At 41.7% G+C, this 21,150-nt stretch overlaps 1 protein-coding gene across 3 annotated transcripts in view; it reads left to right on the top strand.

Annotated features, from left to right (window-relative positions):
* The window catches only part of LOC132811753 (collagen alpha-1(XV) chain-like), a 262,882-nt gene that overhangs the window by 152,022 nt on the left and 89,710 nt on the right, over positions 1-21,150 (top strand). For all 3 annotated transcript variants that reach the window (XM_060822847.1, XM_060822846.1, XM_060822845.1), the window contains 6 exons: positions 3,738-3,809; positions 5,607-5,669; positions 9,801-9,950; positions 17,519-17,581; positions 18,386-18,430; positions 19,684-19,812. In XM_060822847.1, coding sequence (XP_060678830.1) covers positions 3,738-3,809; positions 5,607-5,669; positions 9,801-9,950; positions 17,519-17,581; positions 18,386-18,430; positions 19,684-19,812 — 522 coding nt within the window. The remainder of the gene's footprint in view (positions 1-3,737; positions 3,810-5,606; positions 5,670-9,800; positions 9,951-17,518; positions 17,582-18,385; positions 18,431-19,683; positions 19,813-21,150) is intronic.

The raw sequence follows: 21,150 nt of genomic DNA, 5'->3' as shown, positions 1-21,150 counted from the left end.
CAGCAATTCCAGGACCAGCAGCTGTTTTCTCCAAAGCCAAATGTATCTGGATGGAATAGAAGAATATCATGAGGGGCATGGATAGGGTAAATAGATAAGGCATTTCCCTGGGTTGGAGAGTCCAGAGCTCGAGGGTACAAGTTTAGGGTGAGAGGGGTAAGTTTTAAAAGGGACCTGAGGGGCAATGTTTTCATGCAAAGGGTGTTACGTGTATGGAATGAGCTGCCAGAGGAAGTGGTGGAGACTGGCACAATTACAACTTTTAAAAGGCACCTAGATGGGTACATGAATAGGAAAAGTTTAGAGGGACATTGGCCAAGTGCTGGTAAACGAGACTAGATTAATTTAGGATATCTGGTCGGCATGGATGAGTTGGACTGAAGGGTATATTTCCGTGCTGTACACCTCTATGCCTCTATTACTCTATGAATAGAAATGAAAGAGGCACCAAGAAGATGGTGATTCCTTTATTGCGAGATCTAGAGGTTTATGGATCAACCTCTACAATCACTTTGAACAGTAGTGCATTTGAAGGCTCAGACTTGCGAGTCAGGTGATTATGGACCTCTGCAATCCTTTGGAATAAAATCTCCACAAATGTTGGCCGAAGTACACCGGGAGCTGTTGTGGCTAGTTCATTCTTTGCCATTTTCAAGCTCTTCTTTCTCCCACTGTATGTGGTTAGGCTCCTGGGGAACAAAGGGAAACCCTCTCAAGGCCTCGCTGATGGTCAGAAGATGGGAATGCTACAGTAAGTAAATCATCTCCTGACTCCCCCAAGCCTGCCCACCACTTACAATATACAGGCCAGATGCGTGATGGAATATTCCCCAATTTCCTGAATTGATGCAGCTCCAACAACACTTCTGAAGCTTCAGACCATCCAGGAGAAGGCAGTTCAATTGGTTGGTACCAGATCAACAAGCACCCACCAGTGATGCTTAGAAGCAGCAATGTGTACTATCTACAAGATACAGTGCAGGAATTCACCAAGGCTCCTCCAGTAGCACCTTTCAAACATATGGCCATTTCCACCTAAAAGGACAAAGGTGCCAGGTACATGGGAACACCATCACCTGCAAATTTTCCTCCAAGCGACTGACCATCCAGACATGGATATTTATCACCATTCCTTCAGTGTCACTAGGTCAAACCCCTGGAACTCCCTCTCCAATGGCATTGTGGGTATACCTACAATAAATAGACTGCAGTGGATCAATAAGGCAGCTCAACACCACTTTTCAAGGGAAACTAAGGGTGGGTTATTAATGTTAGTCTAGCCAGCAAAGCCCATTTCCATGAGTGAATTAACAAACTGAAATTGTTTTGAACACCAGTTCAATGAGCAACAGTTAATATGCCAAGTTACAGTGAAATATCTAATGCTGCTACCTGAACTCTGGGACCCCCCCATCTCTCTTTGGACAACAGCCAGTGTCAGCCTCTGAATTGCAGGGCTTCCTCCTCCATTGTGATAAAGTTGGCCATGGCTGCAGTTCCCCTGCTGCTCGCTAGAGTTCTCTGAAATACAAAAGTGCAGAGTTAGGAATGTGCAAAGCTCATTGATTGCTGAGGATGAGGAGGAAGATGAGCATTATTTGTTCTACCCTCCTGCTTCCATAGAAACAACAATTATGAAAAATGATACATACTCAGATGTTTTGCTTTTGAAGCACAGCTTGTTTTTCCTGCACTTAATAAAATTCTCTGAAATATGAGTCATTCTTCACTGGCATATCCTTTAATTAGGTTCACTGGAACTGAGATAAACAGCTTAGATGTAGTTAAGACAAAGCTAGATAAATGCTCAATGCAGAAAGGAATACGGGTATGTTGGTAGGGACCATAAACTACAGCTTAGACTTGTGCCCAAACGCCTGTGCTGTATGTTTAATGTAATTTCATGTCAGTGACTAAACTGCCATTGCTTTAAGGTCAGCCATAATTCAGTAGCCTAGTGGGGGTCACTTAGCCCATTTGGCTGGATGGCTGGTGTGTGGTGCCAACAACATGGGTTCAATTCCCTACCAGCTGAGTTACCATGAAGGATTTTCCTTCTCAATCTCTCCCCTTGCCTGTGGTATCATAACCCTCAGGTTAAACCATCACCAGTTGTCTCTTTCTAAAGAGACAGTAGTCCTATGGTCCAGTAGGATTATTGCAATTTTACCTTTTTTACTTTAAATTGCCGAACTTGCCTATCTAACAGGTGACTGTTAAATCTAAATGTATCTACAATCTAAAGAGAAATCAATGACAATTTAAGAAAAATAAACTTCAGGACAGTCTAATACTTGTCCTATAATGCTACATCTTGCGGTTTGATTTTTTTTACAAATAGTTCAGCAAAATGTTGCACAAATCCCTTGCCAACAAGCTGGCTGAATTCAGTCACCATCTCCATCAATAGTCATATGAAATTTTCTATGAAACATTGTTGTTCTACATATCAGCAGTCATATCAAATATGTAGAACAATAACGTTTCATAGAAAATCTCTGCTTCCGTTAAAAACAGATTTCTCAATTAAGTAATAATTGCAGAGCAAATGGCCTTGAATTTCCAATAAATGTGATTTCATGGATGTGAGAGGGGAAAGATATAAAAGAGACCTAAGGGGCAACTTTTTCATGCAGAGGGTGGTATGTGTATGGAATGAGCTGCCAGGGGAAGTGGAGGAGGCAGGTACAATTGCAACATTTAAGAGGCATTTGGATGGGTATATGAATAGGAAGGGTTTGGAGGAATATGGGCTGGGTGCTGGCAAGTGGGACTAGATTGGGTTGGGATATCTGGTCAGCATGGACAGGTTGGACCAAAGAGTCTGTTTCCATGCTGTACATCTCTATGATTCTGTATGGGAAGTGTTGTCAAACAGAGGGACCCAGAGGTGCAGGTACATAGTTCCTTAAAAGCTAGACAAGGTGTGAAAAGGCATTTGGCATGCTTGACATCATTGCTCAGACCTTTAGAGTATGGTAGTTCTGGAATACTGCATACAGTTCTGGTCAACCTACTAAAAGAATGATGTTATTAAGCTGGAAATGATGCAGAAGAGACTGGAAGGCTTGAGTTTAAGGAGAGGCTAGATAGGCTGGAACTTGTTTTACTGGAGTGTTGGAAACTGAATGTGATCTTATAGAAGTTTCTGAAATCATGAGAGCCATGGATAAGGTGAATAGTCAGGTTTAATTCCCAGGATAGGTGAGTCCAAAACTTGAAGGCGTAGGTTTAAGGTGAGAGGGGAAAGATTTAAAGGGGACCCAAGTGGAAACTTTTTTCACACAGAGGGTGGTGCACATATACTAGAGGAAGGGGTAGAGGCGAATACAATTGCAACATTTAAAAGAAATTTGGACAGGTACATGAATAGTAAACGTTTATAGGGATATAGGCCAAGCACAGGAAAATGGGACGAGTTCAGTTTCAGAAACCTGGTTGGCATGGATGGGTTGGGCCGAATGGGCTGTTTCTGTGCTGTATGACTCTATAACATATTTTAATTCTCATTAAATATCTGAGCAGCTGGTTTCCTAACAACACAGAGAAATGTTTAATGTGCTTGAGAAATGAAGTAGAGTAAGGAGTCCAAGTGAAAAGTTACTGCGCTAGAAGTGAGCTGATGGGCAGCTGTTCTTGTATTGATTATATTGTTTGTAAAGTTTGTATTGCTTTGATTTCTGAGCCACAACGCTATGTTATACTGTGGGTTGATTACTATCCTGCTTGTTCCACAGGGTGACCCAGGGCTTTCCGGTTTACCAGGTCCACCTGGTCCTCCTGGGCCACCTGGCCGAAAACACAGACCTGTGAGTAAATCTCAGGATCAGTTTGGTGAATAATTTTGCCTTTGTTATATCTCCAAACCTTTCTACTGACTCACTGTCTGTTTCTGTGACTTTGCTAATAATTATTAATGCTGCAGGTGTAGAAGCTGCAACTAAAGGTTTATTTGTCCAAAAGTAAATTAGGTTAGTAATACTTTGCAGTGTTGGTAGGGCTCACTTGGTAACCTTCTCATATCTGGGGTAGAAGTTCTTGTGATTAAAGTTCAGTTACAGATTTGAACACATTCTCTACCCAGTGCAGTCGTGAAGAAACAAGTGCTGTTCTCTTGGAAATTACAGCTTATGGATGAGTCATCAGACTAACAATTCAACAGGATGTTTACAAGACATTACTAGAAATTACATTCCTGGAGCCCCAGCCAATATTCCCCTCCCAACCACTGAGCATTTTTGTTATACCCCTTTCACCTCACTTTAAACGACAGTCCATTAATTGTAAATATTTTGCATGCATGCAGCCAATAATTTTCCAACAACTATGAATGGTAAGTCATTGACTGCACCCAAGTTATTTTCCCATGTGAATGCCCCAGTGAATGAGGCTCCATTCCAGTCAGCTTTTGATGTATAATACACAACGAGGTTTTCCTCAGAGCTGTTCCAATTCCACTATTGGTAGTGAAGTAGAAAACACAATATCTGTGTATACAGGATTTGTGATCAAGTTTTATTCACAGAACAGGACCAAAGAAATTCCCAGTCTCCCTGGCACCTTATTCATCCCTGGCACCTCAGCCCATCATCTGGATTTTTAAAAATGATTTGATTTCTACGCTCATCAAACGTCTTGAAAATGTTACATTTGTTTTTAATTTAAATAAATCAGTAAATTCATGGGATGAGTTTGGATGAAACTTTGGAGGATAACTAAATTAAATGTTGACCTGGGGGTGCATCTAGTCTGTTGAATAAATGGAAGATAAGAACAGAGGTAGCTGAATGACTTCAGTAACAAAGAAAACTGAGTTCCGTGTACATTTTGCTGGAGATGACTGGGATGAAGGGCTTTAAGGAGACAATTGACAGTGGGGTAAACTTAATGGGAACTGGGGGCTGAAAGGCTAGACAGTTAGTAATTTGAAAGTGTGGATATGAAAGACATGGGAGAGAGTTTATTCAAGGGACAGATGCTGACATAAGATTCAGGGCTGAACATAGGTGGCTGTGTTTAATTGAGACAACAAGGATAAAGAGATTGTGGAAGTTGGCAATATTGAAAGGATGACCAGGGACATATTTAGAAGAGTTTATGAGGAGGGATTGCTTATGGAAAGACAGGAGGGCAGTGAAGTCAGGGGGGTGAATTGTGATGGAATCACCAAAGGTGAGGAGACAATCTCTGCAAAATATGAGAAAGGAAAGCAGTAAAGATTTCTTAGTAAGAAACTTTAAAAGGAGGATTTTAAAAGAAAGACGAGAAGGAAGACTGTGATCAAAAGAATCAGTAGGGATATCCTGCAATGAATTTGGTGACCAGGGCTGCACTGGGTCATTGGCTGGGAGCAACCATTGGGAAGAAAAGCGACAATATGATATCAGAATTCATCATCTAGACACATACGGAATTGGCAGGAATCACAGGCAACACTCTGAGATGCTTCCTCACAAAAACTATATGAAGATCAAGACATTACACAAGCTAAAACCTTTGAAGTAAATCATACCAGAGGAAAGGTAAAACTGTGGAAGCATTGGTCATGTCCAAATATCAGCCTTTTCTGTTGATTTTATTTTTAATTTTCTCCTCTCTCACCTCAGAGTACCCTTGGTACAGAAGGATCTGGTTTCGATGATACTGACGATGACATGGAGATAATTAGGGTGAGTATCTAACTCTTATAATAAACAGAGGGAGCAGAAATCTCTGCTATCCTTAGCACTGTCGGCAATGGTGTGAAATATGGGAAACCATGGCAAAACTGGAAAATATGTCAATGTTGAGAAACTAATTGCAATTTTCCCCTTGAGATTTAAATGGGGAGTTCAGAATCTCACTAATGAGTGGCAACATCATTTCCATACACCTGCAGCCTGTTATTAGCAGAATTTGTCCCACTTCTATGCAGCTCCCAATGCTTCTCCTCTGAGAATCCAGATGGCACCAGTTCACAACAGGTCTTAAAGACTGCTTGATGGCATAGATCTCTGCTTGCTTCTCCAGGTCTTCAGGCAACTCTTGATTTCACCACAAGACTCCTAAATGTTCCATGGACATTGTTGTTCTCCACCTTTCGACCATGCAACTTGGCATCAGCAACCCACCAACCGCATCACATCACCATCTTGGTCCAACTGTTACGCCACCTCACCCCTTCTAGACTTGACTTTGCAGCTCAGGGAGACCTGTGGCCTGCTTGCTGCTATTGGGTTACCTTTACAGTCAGGGACTCACACACACTTCTCATGTATCTGTGTAAGATTCATCCTATGACTCTTAGTTTCATTTCTTAGAGCTGTCACTTTGTGCTTAGTTGGAAGCTGCCAGCCTCTGTGGCTTGCATTGCTATATTACGCAATGGTTTGTTATAAGGGGGAGGCGTGGCATTACTTGTCAAAGACAGTATCACAGCAGTGGAATGGACGATGGAAGAGGACTTGCCATCTGAGGTAGTTTGGGCTGAGGTTAGAAATAGGAAAGGTGAGGTCACCCTGTTAGGTGTTTTCTACAGGCCTCCTAATAGTCCTAGAGAAGTAGAGGATAATATTGCGAGGATGATTCAGGAAAAGAGTGAAGGTAGCAGGGTGGTTGTTATGGGGGACTTTAACTTCCCAGATATTGACTGGGAGAGCTATAGCTCGAGTTCATTAGATGGGTCGGTGTTTGTACAATGTGTGCAGGAGGGTTTCCTGACACAATATGTCGACAGGCCAACAAGAGGGGAGGCTATATTGGATTTGGTTCTAGGTAATGAACCAGGCCAGGTGTTAGACTTGGAGGTAGGTGAGCACTTCGGGGACAGTGACCACAACTCGGTGACTTTTACTTTAGTGATGGAGAGGGATAATCGTGTGCCGCAGGGCAAGAGCTATAGCTGGGGGCAGGGAAATTATGATGCAGTGAGGCATGACTTAGGATGTGTGGATTGGAAAAACAGGCTTCAAGAGAAGAACACTAATGAGATGTGGGGAGTGTTCAAGGAGCAGCTACTGCGTGTCCTCGATAGGTATGTACCAGTCAGGCATGGTGTAAAGGGCCTTGTGAGGCAGCCGTGGTTTAGTAAGGAATTGGAGTCCCTTGTGAAAGGGAAGAAGGCGGCATATGTAAAGATGAGGCGTGAAGGTTCAGTAGAGGCGATTGAGAGTTATAAGGTAGCCAGGAAGGAGCTAAAGAGGGAGCTAAGAGAAGCGAGAAGGGGACATGAAAAGTCTTTAGCTGGTAGGATTAGGGAAAACCCAAAGGCTTTCTATAGGTATGTCAAGAATAAAAGGATGACTAGGGTAGGTATCGGTCCAGTCAAGGATAGTAGTGGGAAGTTGTGTGTGGAGGCGGAGGAGATTGGAGAGACATTAAATCAGTACTTTTCATCAGTATTCACTCAGGAACAGGACACTGTTGCTGATGTGAATATGGAATCACAAATAATTAGAATGGATGCCCTGGAAATATGCAGGGAAGAGGTTTTGGGAATATTGGAAAGGATGAATATAGATAAGTCTCCTGGGCCTGATGGCATTTACCCCAGGATCCTATGGGAAGCTAGGGAGGAGATAGCAGAGCCATTGGCCTGGATTTTTATGTCGTCGTTGTCAACAGGAATAGTACCAGAGGACTGGAGGATAGCGAATGTGGTCCCGTTGTTCAAGAAAGGGAGTAGGGATAGCCCTAGCAACTATAGGCCAGTGAGTCTGACTTCAGTGGTGGGCAAAGTCTTAGAGAGAATGGTAAGGGATAAGATTTATGAACATCTGGGTAGGAATAACGTGATCAGGGATAGCCAGCATGGTTTTGTGAAGGGCAGGTCGTGCCTCACAAACCTTATTGAGTTCTTTGAGAAGGTGACTAAGGAAGTGGATGAGGGTAAAGCAGTAGATGTTGTGTATATGGATTTTAGTAAGGCGTTCGATAAGGTTCCCCATGGTAGGCTAATGCTAAAACTTCGGAGGTATGGCATTGAGGATACATTAGAGGTTTGGATTAGGAATTGGCTGGCTGGAAGGAGACAGAGGGTAGTAGTTGATGGATTATGTTCATCTTGGAGCGCAGTTACTAGCGGTGTACCACAAGGATCTGTTTTGGGACCATTGCTTTTTGTTATCTTTATAAATGATCTAGAGGAAGGACTTGAAAGCTGGGTAAGCAAGTTTGCGGATGACACAAAAGTCGGTGGAGTTGTGGATAGTGAGGAAGGAAGTGGTAGGTTACAGAGGGATATAGATAAGTTGCAGAGCTGGGCGGAAATGTGGCAAATGGAATTCAATGTAGCTAAGTGCGAAGTCGTTCACTTTGGTAGGAATAACAAGATGATGGATTACTGGGCTAATGGTAGGCTACTTGGTAGCGTGGATGAGCAGAGGGATCTTGGTGTCCATGTACACAGATCTCTGAAAGTTGCCACCCAGGTAAATAGTGCTGTGAGGAAGGCATATGGTGTACTGGGCTTTATTGGCAGAGGAATTGAGTTCCGGAGTCCTGAGGTCATGTTGCAGTTGTATAAGACTCTGGTGCGGCCTCATCTGGAGTATTGTGTGCAGTTTTGGTCGCCATACTATAGGAAGGATGTGGAAGCTATAGAACGAGTGCAGAGGAGGTTTACCAGGATGTTGCCTGGAATGGTAGGAAAATCTTATGAGGAAAGGCTGAGGCACTTGGGGCTGTTCTCATTGGAGAAGAGAAGGTTTAGGGGAGATCTGATAGAAGTATATAAGATGATTAGGGGTTTAGATAGGGTAGATACTAAGAACCTTTTACCGCTAATGGAGTCAGGTGTTACTAGGGGACATAGCTTTAAATTAAGGGGTGGTAGGTATAGGACAGATGTTAGGGGTAGATTCTTCACACAGCGGGTTGTGAGTTCATGGAATGCCCTGCCCATATCAGTGGTGAACTCTCCTTCTTTATGGTCATTTAAGCGGGCATTGGATAGGCATTTGGAAGTTATTGGGCTAGTATAGGTTAGGTAGGATTCGGTCGGCGCAACATCGAGGGCCGAAGGGCCTGTACTGCGCTGTATCCTTCTATGTTCTATGTAATATGCAAAAATTCTGCATCCCTAAGTCTGTTTTCCCTTTCTGCAGCTTTATTATAGCTTTTGCCTGAAATGTCGATTCTCCTGCTCCTCAGATACTAGCTGACCTGCTGTGCTATTCCAGTACCACATTCTCAACTCTGATCTCCAGCATCTGCAGCCCGCACTTTCGCCTACTTCTCATCCCTGACACTACCTATTGGGATTAGTGATCTTCATTTGCTTTCAGTCATTCTCTGGAATTGTGCATTACCAGCAAAGTGAACATTCATTATCCATCCATAAATTAACACATTGGTGAGCCACGTTCTTCAGCCATTGGTTGGGGCTTCATACAATTGTGTGGTTTGCCAGGCCAACTCCTGGGCCAGTTACGAGAAATCCGCCTTTTATTTGTTCATTCTTGAGATGAAGTTGGTGCCGGCTGAGCCATTAATAATTGCCCATCCCTAGTTGCCCTTGAGGCGGTGGGTATGAGCTGCCTCCTGAATTGCAATTGGGCCATTGGCTGTCCTTGATTTGGGACTGGAGTCACATATAGGCCAAACTGGGTAAGGATGCAGGCTTCCTAATAGGACAATAAACTAATTAGAACTTTACTCCAAAGGATCCACAATGTCAACTTTTGGTTTCACTTTTCTTTGAAGAAAAACTTAATTCAAGTTCACAGACTGCCAGTGTGTGATTGTGAGCTCTCATTCACTGAATCTGATGAGCAACATGAATGCTGGGTTCAAGCCCGAAAGTCTGCTACTTTGTTTTTTAGGGTATCCCAGGACCTCCCGGACCTCCAGGCCCTCCAGGATTACCAGGTCTCCCAGCTCAATCAGAGGTGTTGAATCCAAGCATTGTTGGTTCCCCAGGACCACAAGGTCCCCCTGGTCACCCTGGACAAGATGGTAAATCGGGTGAGCCGGTAAGAAAATACGAATTTCTGTTTGTTATATCTGTTCATTGGATTTCCTAATCCTGCTTTTGTTTTCTACTGTTACTCTCATGTCAAATTGAAATGCTCTGACTTTAACATTTTACAGGTATTTGATGAGCAATTTCGTGGTTCTGGTGAGGTATTCAGCTGGCTTGTTCAGATCCATTGCACTCGCCAATGCGTTGATTGTTGAAGCAAGCTGAAGAGGCAGTTTTTTTTCATTTTACAAAAAAACGGCCTGTCATGTTCGCCATGTTTCAGACACTTAACATCGACTTGAATTGTGATATTCTTTTATATCATGCATACATTCTGCTTTAATCTAGCAAAGTGCATTCTGTAAAAAAAACTGTGGGGTTACATTTAGCAGATAGACGTGTTATGTTTCTTTGTACTTATAAGACCACACTGTAAGGGGTCTAACAGATAACGTGGTTAAACAAGACTAAGGATAGTCATATGATACATGCAGTATTGTCCAGTTAGACATTTAGGTCAGAGCTCTTGACAATGAAATTGTTTCTCCTGGAACACCTTTTCAGAGCCCCTGGCTTTGTCATTTTAGAGATTAGATGAACAGATGCGTTTTGACTAGAAAGGATTTATCCCTCTGTCGATTCTTCACCCTGGTCAGCACTTTCCATCAATTTGTCCCTACTAGTTCAATCACAGTCACTAACGTTAAGTATGTCTCATTACTTTCCCTCACTCAGATCCACTTTTCTATCCTCATGAAAATTTGTTGCCGTTGACTCTAGCCCTCAAAAACATGTTCCCTCTTGTCCTTTCAACTTCCCCTATTGCCGTCTCACAGATGTTTTGAAGTTAATTACATTTCTGGTTAGCTTCCCAATTTCTGCGTCAGCTTGACCTTCTGACATAAACTTTATGCTCAGTGAAGTGTCACTTTTTGATATAGGCTGCTCTTGCCTGTTATAAATCCCTCAGGACTACGTCAACGTGATTCTTCAAATCAAACCCCATCATGTTACACAGGCCTTCATTCAAATTACACTCCAATGCCAAGTCATTACATTTCTGTCCTTGTAGCTCCATCGATTCACCAGTAAAAATACGGTTTTGTCAGTTTTCAAAGGCACAAGTCTGCATTTTCTTCTCTTTCCACAGTTTAGACCCAACTGGCAATGAACAGTTTTCACCCAGACACATTTGGTGCTATTGGCATTACTAATGGTGCAAACTTAGATGAGCATTATGAAAATCCTCATGATGTGACAGACAGCAAAATGTAAATGAAACTTAAAGAGATGCAGTAAATTAAAGGTTTGTGACTTAATAGGATGACAAAAAGTTCTTTTGGAAAGCCTTACAAACCTATAAACCCTCTTTAGTTGGAAGGTCAGAGGACTCAAAACATTTGGGAACAATATGAAACCAAGGTGTAGGAATAAGTCTACAAAAGAAGGATAGAGTAACTCAGTTGGTAGGCGTCCTACTGGAGGGGTAGTTGTTCCTTTTGAACCACATTTGAGGTTGGGTCTGTATCTGGCCCTGTGCTGAACTGAAGCGAATGTGCACTAACCTACAAACTCTACAAGCAGATGTCAGTCTTGGTATGAGGCTCATAATCAGACCATGTAGGCTGTCACTATTCTGGGCCCTCTCTCAGGCCATTGAAATCATTTGACTAATGAAGTAATCAAGATTCTGGTTAGTCAGTCATTCACATTTCCTAATAATGAAACTGTCAACTTTGTTTGAGGAAGCATAGAGTTCCTGTCTAGCCAAGTGTGGTCTTGCCATAATTATAGAATTGCAGTTACTGTTAAATGCCACAGAATACATGCAGTGTGGCTTGACTTGCCTGATTTCCCTGCTTGGTCCTCTTGTTTCAAACTACTAAGCCAAGGAATTCCCATAACTAAATTAAGTGATATAATGATTCAGAGAGATAATAACAAAGTCTTATTTATTAAGAAAATGATTAAGAATGATAATTGAAAACCACATCAAAGCACAAAGTGATTTTGATTCTAGCAGGGTGGAGCTTTCTCTCAGTCTACACTCTTCACCACCATAACAAAACCAGGGAATAAAAAAGTTAATGTTCCAGCTAATCTGAAATGTTCATAGTTTCACTACCTGACAGATTAGTATCAAATCTAAAGAAATCCAGTCCATATGTAAATAGGCACCAAGCAGGAAAGAACATACAGAAAAAGGGACATACTTTCAAAACATTTTGTCTTGCAGTATTCTTTTATTCTCTCATGATATAATTTGTTATTCCTTTTGAAATTTGGGATTCTGGTGCGTGTTCTAATGAATGAAAACTGGAAAGCTTTGAAAGTATGACTTTTTTCAATAATAATAATTTGTTTGTATAACCTACATAAAATGCCTCAGTTCTAACCACACTGCTGTGTGAACATCCACCTCTATCACTATATTTCTGACAGGATTTGGATGTAATTATTCATGGCCCATGTCCAATAGTGGCAGAGGCTTTTATTTTAGCAGTAACTAATTCTTCTCTTCTTTTTCCCTGTTTCATTAAAAATATTTAACGCAATCCACAATTAGCTTTGGTTCTCTTTTGTTTTAAAATAGACATGTACCTTCCATGAGAATATGCACTTTGGTATTATACTAAAAGAGAAGCAACTTGTGTGCAATTATTAATAGAGAAAATATTAACTTGAACCGTAGGTGGATTGTGCAAATTTGGCATAATCAGCCTTGGCTTACACAGTTACGTAAAACAGCTTGATCAGTGAAACATGGTCTCTGCTGAAATCTGCCTTTTAAAAAATGCATCAGTTCACAACAAGTACTAACTGTTCTCAATTATTACTGGCACATGTCCCAGTTGTTCAAAGGGGTACTGCTGACAATCAATATATTTTAAGGTTCAATCCAATACAATTCATCATCATCTCCCTTCCACTGTCTAAGATGTGGAATCTACCAGGCTATCAGATTTCAAATTCAAAACAATTCTTTTTTTGACTTTGAAAAGAACTTTTTAAACTTGTCCCATCCATGGACATCTTGAGCTGCAGAAGCTGGGTGTGTAACTAGGAACAGTGCAAAAATTATGATGGTATTTTGGAACATGCTTTGAAAGATTGAAAAAAATTTCCTGGAAGTATTCCTGAGAAATTGATAAGATAGAGTTATTTCTCTGTTTTCTTGCCTCTCAGGAGATTTTGTTTACACCAGGCATTGTAAGGACATACAAAAAATGATGGACACTGAAAGATTTTCTGATTCACGGGCCTGTCCCGTACAGTTGTAATACCTTAAGGATCATGTTACAGATATTTCCCAACCATGGGTGAAATGATAAAGACTCAGGGAGGAAAGTGCCATTGATAATCTGAATATTCCAGACATGACCCTCACTGTCCTTACAAGATACCTACTGCTCCTCAAGGTAATCTTTTCCCCAGCCAGAAATAGTTCCAACTCTCATTTAGTTGAAATTGGAAGTGTCCACTACATGAGCTAGCGACCTGTTCCACAAGTCCTTTATTATCTGAACATTTTGCCCTTACTTTGATGTTCCATCAAGTTTCCATCTGATCAGGATGGGAGAGCCTTGGTAGAGCAATCAGTTGTTTGCTGTTCTTTATTTAATATATTCATAACCTAGAATTTTATTAATCATCCAATGAAAGTTGTCAGCTATTTATTAGACCACAGGACCATAACATAGGAACATGGTTAGGCCTATCAGTCCATTGATTCTGCTTCACCATTCAATCATGGCTGATATTCTTCCTCAAATCAATTCTCCTGCCTTCTCTACATAATCTTTGATCCCCTTACTAATCCAGAACTTTTCTAATTCAGTCTAAAATACACTCACTGGCCTGTACAGCCTTCTGTGGTAATGATTTCCATAGAGTCACCACTCTCTGGCTGAGGAAATCCCTTCTTATGTCAGTTCTAAAGGGTCATCCCTTCACTCTGAGGGTGTGCCCTCAAGCCTTGGTCTTTCCTAATTCACTAATATTTTTTCTCTCTGTCCAGGTCTCTCAGTATTCTGTTAGTTTCAATGAGATTCCTCTTCAATTCCATTGAGTACAGAGCCAGAATCTACAACCACTCCAATTGGCAAGTCCTTAAATGCAAGGATCATTCTTGTAGACTTCTCCTGGAACACCTCCAAGGCCAGCATATCCTACTTTAGATACGTGGTCCAAAACTGCTCACAATATTCCAACTGCAGTCTGACCAGTGCCTTATGCATCCTCAGCAGTACATCCCTGCTCTTGTATTCTAGTCCTCTTGAAACGAATGCTAACATTGCATTTGCCTTCCTAACTGCCAAAGAAACCTGAATGTTAACATTAAGAGGATCCTGAACTCGGGCTTGCAAGTCTCTTTCTGCTTCAGATTTCCAAAGCCTTTCCCCATTTAGAAAGTAGTCTACATCCCCATTCTTCCAACTAAACCTCACACTTTCCCACATTGTATTCCATCTGCCAATTCTTTCCCCATTCTCCAAGACTATCCAAGTCCTACAGCCTCCCCACCTCCTTAGCATCAACTGTCCCTCTACCTATCTTTGTGTCAACTATAAATTTAGCAATAATACCTCACTTCCTTCGTTCAGATAGTTAATGTAGAATGTGATCGCAACACTGACCTCTATGGAACTCAACCAGTCACCAAATGCCATTCAGAAAAAGGCCCCTTTACATTCTGCCAGTCAGTCAATTTTATATGCATGCCAGTACCTTGCCCCTATCACCATGGGCTCTTATCTTATTGAACAGCCTCCTCTGCCGCACCTTGTCAAAGACCTTGTGGAAGTCGAAAAATAGATCATGTCCACTGGCTTTCCTTTGTCTATCTTGTTTGTGACCTCCTCAAAGAATTCTAACAGACTGGTCAGGTTTAACGTCCCCTTGACGAAGCTGTAGTGATGCATCCATATTTTACCATGTACTTCTAAGTACTTCACAATCACCTCCTTAATACAGTTGGTTCTGCTATAATGTGTGTTTCTTCAAGACAAATTAGCTCGAATGCAGTTGAAGCATTTAGACCATTCTTTGTAGAACGTGAACTTTCCTTTCCTGTGTTGGCTGTAGTACGATTCTGGTCCCATTGATTTGAACGGTGCTGCTCTTACACGATTTTCTTATAACGTGAAAATGGAACTAACAGAACAGACTGTAATGGAAGGAACCTCTGCGGGGGTTGCGGGGAGGGGGCAGTCACTTGATTTTATAACTTGATAGAATTCTCTGTGCAGTTTGGGGGGCAGAAGCTTGAATCAGATGTAACGATATTATAGTTGAGTGGGCGGCACGGTGGCACAGTGGTTAGCACTGCTGCCTCGCAGCGCCTGAGACCCAGGTTCAATTCCTGACTCAGGCGACTGACTGTGTGGAGTTTGCACGTTCTCCCCGTGTCTGCGTGGGTTTCCTCCGGGTGCTCCGGTTTCCTCCCACAGTCCAAAGATGTGCGGGTCAGGTGAATTGGCCATGCTAAATTGCCCGTAGTGTTAGGTAAGGGGTGGGTGTGGGGGTATGGGTGGGTTGCGCTTCGGCTGGTCGGTGTGGACTTGTTGGGCCGAAGGGCCTGTTTCCACACTGTAAGTAATCTAAAGTAATCTAATCTAAAGATAACTACAGAGACATGAGAGAGGAGCTGGCTAGAGTTGATTGGAAGGGGAAGAGGCTCAACAGGGAAGACAGTGGAGCAGCAATGGGAAGAGATTCTGGAGGTAATTTGAGAGGCACAGCAGAAATTCATCCCAAGGAAGAAGAAATATTCTAAGAGGAGGACAAGGCAATGGTGGCCACTAAACTCACCTCAACCCCCTGACTCTATCAAAGTTCTGGTGTCATCCACTGTGAAGACACTTGAAAAACGCCATTTCAATTTCTTTGCTGTTTCTTTGTGCCCCGCCTCATTTTCTAGTGGTCCAGTGTCCACTCTTACCTGTTTTATATTCTTTTATATGTGTACAAAAAAACTCAGCAATCTTCTTGTATATTACTAGCTTTTCACCTTGCTGGTTTTTACCAAATTATATATTTTTCTTTTTATTTTATGCCTTGTTCTCCCCTTAATATATTTCTTCTTCCTTGGGATGAATTTCTGCTGTCCCTCCCGAATTACCCTCAGAAACTCCTGCCATTGCTGCTCCACCATCTTCCCAGGTTCTCCTTCCAATCAACTCTGGCCAGCTCCTCCCTCATGTCCCTGTAATTACCTTTACTCAATTGTAATATCATTATATGATTCAAGCATCTTCGTCTCAATCTGCAGGGTGAATTCTATCACATTATCACCACTGGATTTCCTTCACCTTAAGCTCCCTAATCAAGTCTACCTCATTGCACATCACCAAATCCAGAATGGACTGCTGCCCAGTGGGCTCGACCACGAGCTGCTCAAAAATAAACCATCTCATAGATTTTTCACAATTCCTTTTCTTGGGATCCTCTACCAACCTGACTTTCCCAGTCCATCTGCAAATTGCAGTCACCCCCAATTATTGCCTTTCTTACATGTCTTTTTGAACTCTTGATTTTAATTGCTGCCCCATTCTGCTACATTTGGAAGCCTGTTCATAACTTCCTTCAGGATTTTTTTTTCCTTTGTGGTTCCTCAACTCTATCCACTCTTCACCTTCAGATTCTTCATCTTCTAACCCTATATCACTGCTCGCTATCAATTTAATTTCATTTCTTATTAACAGAGCATCCCCAACCCCTTTGCCCCTCTGTCCTTTTGATCGAATTTGTATCCTTTGGATAGCTAGTTCCCAATCCTGGGATTTCCTGTAGCCACATCCCTGTGATACCCATAACATCAGACCTGCCAATTTTAATCTGTGACAGAGGTTCATTTACCTTGTTTCATACATTGCGTGTGTTTAAGTACAACACCCTCAAGTCTTGTGTTTACTGCTCCCCTTATCATAGCTGTCCCCTTATTTGCTGTGCCTTAAATTAGATTCCTGATCCTTTCTGTACTCTCTGTCCTATTGCTTCTTCTGGAAACTTTAATAATGTCTCCTGAGATGTCCTCCCCTTTAGCATTTTCCATAATTTTCCATGCAACTGAAACCACTATCCCCACACACTATTTAGTTTAAGGTCTTGTTTAACTACTTGATAGCCAGCAAAATTAAACTGTGGCTCTGATGAATCCCCAGATGCAGTGCAAATGTCCATTGATGCTGGATGCAGTGAGTTTGAGATCCAAACAAAATCTCAGATGTGACTATCTCAAAGCAGTATTGAAGTTCTTCTACACTTGGCACCAGTCCAGTGATCGAACTTTCTTTATATACTACCTATAGATTTGAAAATCTTCCTGAAAATTAAAAAATTCAAACTGGAGTAGGTAAACTAGTGTTGACATGGAGCTGTAAACGCTTCTTTTAAAATTAAATCTTGAAAGAGAGTAGCAAGATCTGAGCAAATCTTATTGTCAGTATCTGCTTCCACAACATTGAACATCTGGTCAATGTGGCAGGGCACATCACAAAGGCTTTTGGTTTCATGTAACAGCATGTGTGGAAGGTAGGTTCTCCCACGCTCCATTAATTGTTGGCTGATTATTTATAGGGTCCAAGGGGACCACCAGGAGTGGATGGAACATTTGGTAAACCAGGGACAAAGGGACAAAAGGTAAGACTTGCAAATTTTGAGAAGTAATTAAGTATGAAGATCCATGGTAATGTATATCCAATTCACTGGCTCCAATAAACTATTAAGATATTTAAAATCCCATTAAAATTATCTGTTCCATTAAATTATAATGTATTTTCCCTGAGAAAGCGAAGAAGTTGCAACTCCTTACACACAATTATGACATCTGGGGCTTCTTCATTCCCACCATGGCAATACACTGACCCAACACCTTTGGCCTCAAACCAGTGTGGGTAAGGATGGAACCATTTTGAGAGACATCAGGCTGTTAAGTGTATGTGGATTGTAATGAGCCTTATGATCAATGCAAGACCCGGTAATATGTATGGAAGTTGTTAACACATTGATTGTTCCAGAAAGTTCTGCAAATAAAGAATGATTGCTCAAATTTGCATCAGTTGGCCAAAGCTCTAAATATGCCATTGATTGATAGAAATGACTGAATGGAGTTAACAAAATGCAAATATGTTGAACTCCCGTGCAAAATGAAGAATTCCACAGGAAGCTGTGGATCCTTTTCTGGGAAGTTGGCTTTTTAAAAAAAAAGGGTCTGAAGCATGTGTGTTTGTGATTTCTCAATCTGTGCCAGTGAACAAATGCTTCATCAGCTTTGTGTATGTGGTAAACTTAGACTGCGGTCTTGCAGAAGGTAGCCTATACTGTCTCATGTTAACGTCTGGGCAAAACTGTTGCTAATGATTTTGTATCCTTTCAGTGATTTTGCATTCAATAGCAACTTTGTATTTTACTTAAGAAAAGTCAATATCATGTCTTTGTTGACAGGGTGATCAAGGACGGATTGGTTTGCCAGGTCTTCAGGGAGCAAAGGTAAATTTTAAATGTTGAAATGTCACATTGATTGCCCATCCGTATTTACACTGAGAGCAATTGTTGGGTTGCTTGTTGTGCCAACTTGTATCAAAGCTCAATCATATAAAACAGTGGTGATGGCAGCAGCCCTGAGATCAGCGGGGATTTCTTCTTTATCCCTGATTTTCAGGAATAGTTGATGGAGAAATTGAATCATGTGTATTTGAGACCAACTGAGATGAGGCACTTCCATGAATATTGCCAAACTACAAATTGTGGTATTTATTGAATTCAGTTTACAATTTGCCAGGATGAAATTCACATTCATGATGATGGTTTTTAGTCCAGTAACAAATCTACCATAACACTACAAGGTGATAAACATATAATATAGCTTTGTATGAAACTTCTCTGAAATTCACCTTAACCACTTATAGAAAATGTTCTTCAAACAGGCCCAGCTGTGGATCACATAGTCTTTGTCTGTGTGTGGTCCCCTTGACCACATATAGAGGTAATAGCTTTGGCTCCGTTGTAGTACACTGACCTCTGAAACAGAAGTCCAAACCTGAAAAGATACTGCTTTTTGACAATGTGCAAAGGAAGTATCGTGGCCAATATTTATTTTTCCACGAACGTCACTGAAACAGTTTATCTGGTTCCTATCTCATTGCTGATTTTGCGATATTGCTACGTGCAAATTGGCTGCTGTTCATAAATGAACAGCTATGACATTTAAAAACTGCTTAACTGGCTGGAAAATGCTTTGGGATGACCCCGAGGCTGTGGAAGTGCTTTATAAGTGAAAGTAGTTCCTTTCCTTATCTTAATTTTAATGCATTTTCATGTATTTTACTTTTGTTCTGAAAACCGTATGTGGAGATGTGTACCAAGATCATAGGAGCTAAAATGATAGAAGAAAGTGTGACTGCATCAGGTTCAAACACATTGGGGAAAATAGGATTTAGTATCAGCACTGGCCTTTTTTCGAAGATTAGTTGATCAGATAAAATGCTGTTTTGAAAGTGACCTGGAGAAGTGAACTGCAAAATATTGAAAATCTCTTTGTTTTTTTTTCTCATGAGCAGAGTGGTTTAGTTCTCCAAAAATTGCTGAGAGAAAACACAGACCTTTATTGTAAGAGTAATTAAATGCACTGTGCACCTCTTCCTGAATTAGTTATATTGAAGAAGTGAATTTTTAGGCAAGGCAAATTGACATGTGTGAACAGCACAACTTTCCATAAGATGTGTGATACTGTTGTTTTTCAGGGAGATCATGGATTACCAGGACCTCCGGGACCTCCAGGTCAGCCTGGAAAGCCAGGACCCCAAGGTCCACCTGGTCTTCCAGGTCCTCCTGGACCAACCAGCAATGGCGGTTACAACTTTGGATTTGAGGTAATTCATGTTGATGGGCTGGTGACTAACTCAATAAAAATGTCTTGGGATCAAAATTGAATGCATTTATCTAAAAAGCAATTCTATGTCAGTTTTTTTCTAATTTAATTCAGAGCATTAGTGCTTGGGAGCCTCCTGTGAAGCGCTTCTGTGCTGATTCCTCAGGCATTTACCACTATAAATGCCGGAGGAATCAGTACAGAAGCATTTCACAGGAGGCTCCCAAGCACTGAGGATGTCACCTAGAAAGGGGACGAAACGTTTGCAACAAAAACTCCCAGCTCGGCGAACAGAACCACAACAACGAGCACCCGGGCTACAAATCTTCTCACAAACTTTGATCAGAGCATTAATAATTCAAAGTTAAGTCCAGAAAACATAAGGAAATAGCGAAAGGTTAGAAAGGAACGAATGGTTATTGGATAAATTACAAGTACGTTGGTTGGATAGGTGGAAATACTAGAAGAAATATTCTTGGGTTTGAAGTTGTCGCCACTGCTGTTTGTGATGGACAAAACATTTGTGGATTGAGAAATTTGATGTTGGGGGTTAGACTTCCAGATGATACAAGACAATGTTGGGCTGTGGGTGGATTCAGAGGGAACAGCTCATAAAAAGTGTGCCAACAGGAAAAATGGCAGAGGAAAGGTTATCATAGACAAATGTAAAATATTGTATTTAGGAAGAGCAAATAAACCAGAACTGGACTGGATTTGACCAGGTGCCAGAGTCCCTACCTCCCAAACTCCAGCAGGAAAGTCAGAGGCAAACTTTAACCCCTGCTCCACTGGTTTATCCCACAGGAATTTAACAGATTGAGGGGGGGTCAGTTTCTCTGAGGAGAGACCTCTTTGCACTTTCTGAACAGGAAGTCTCCTCTCTGGGAACAGTAGGCCGTCATAAGATGCAGCAATGTTACTGGGAATGGTGAGCTGTGCCCCAATATGGAACAGTTACCCAGATCCTGATGCTGAGGAACTATGGTGTGAGCTAACTAGGGGACAATGACTTGCATCAAGGCAATTAGATAGAATGGGGGCCCCTATGAGGAGAGCCAGGATAGATGGTGATGGGGAGGGGGAAAACAAGGTAGGGGAGACTTGTTGGTAGAGTGTGGTGATGGAGGAGTGGAGGGGGAGCAATGCTTTCCAAAGGACCAAATAAGAAACACATCGATCTCTGTCTTCCGCCACCCCATACAAAGCTGCCAGGTAGGTCATTGTTGTTACTGCTTAAATCGCAGCAGCAGTGGGAAGGGGTCCTTATCTGGTCATTAATTGGTGGTTTAAGGACCTTAATTTGCTCGCAGGCAACAGAGACACTTGTAAGCCTCTCCAC

Source organism: Hemiscyllium ocellatum, chromosome 4 (genome assembly GCF_020745735.1).
Source record: "Hemiscyllium ocellatum isolate sHemOce1 chromosome 4, sHemOce1.pat.X.cur, whole genome shotgun sequence".
Lineage (NCBI taxonomy): Eukaryota > Metazoa > Chordata > Chondrichthyes > Orectolobiformes > Hemiscylliidae > Hemiscyllium > Hemiscyllium ocellatum.
The sequence above is the reverse complement of the archived record's forward strand: the minus strand, read 5'-3'. Positions and strand labels throughout refer to the sequence as shown.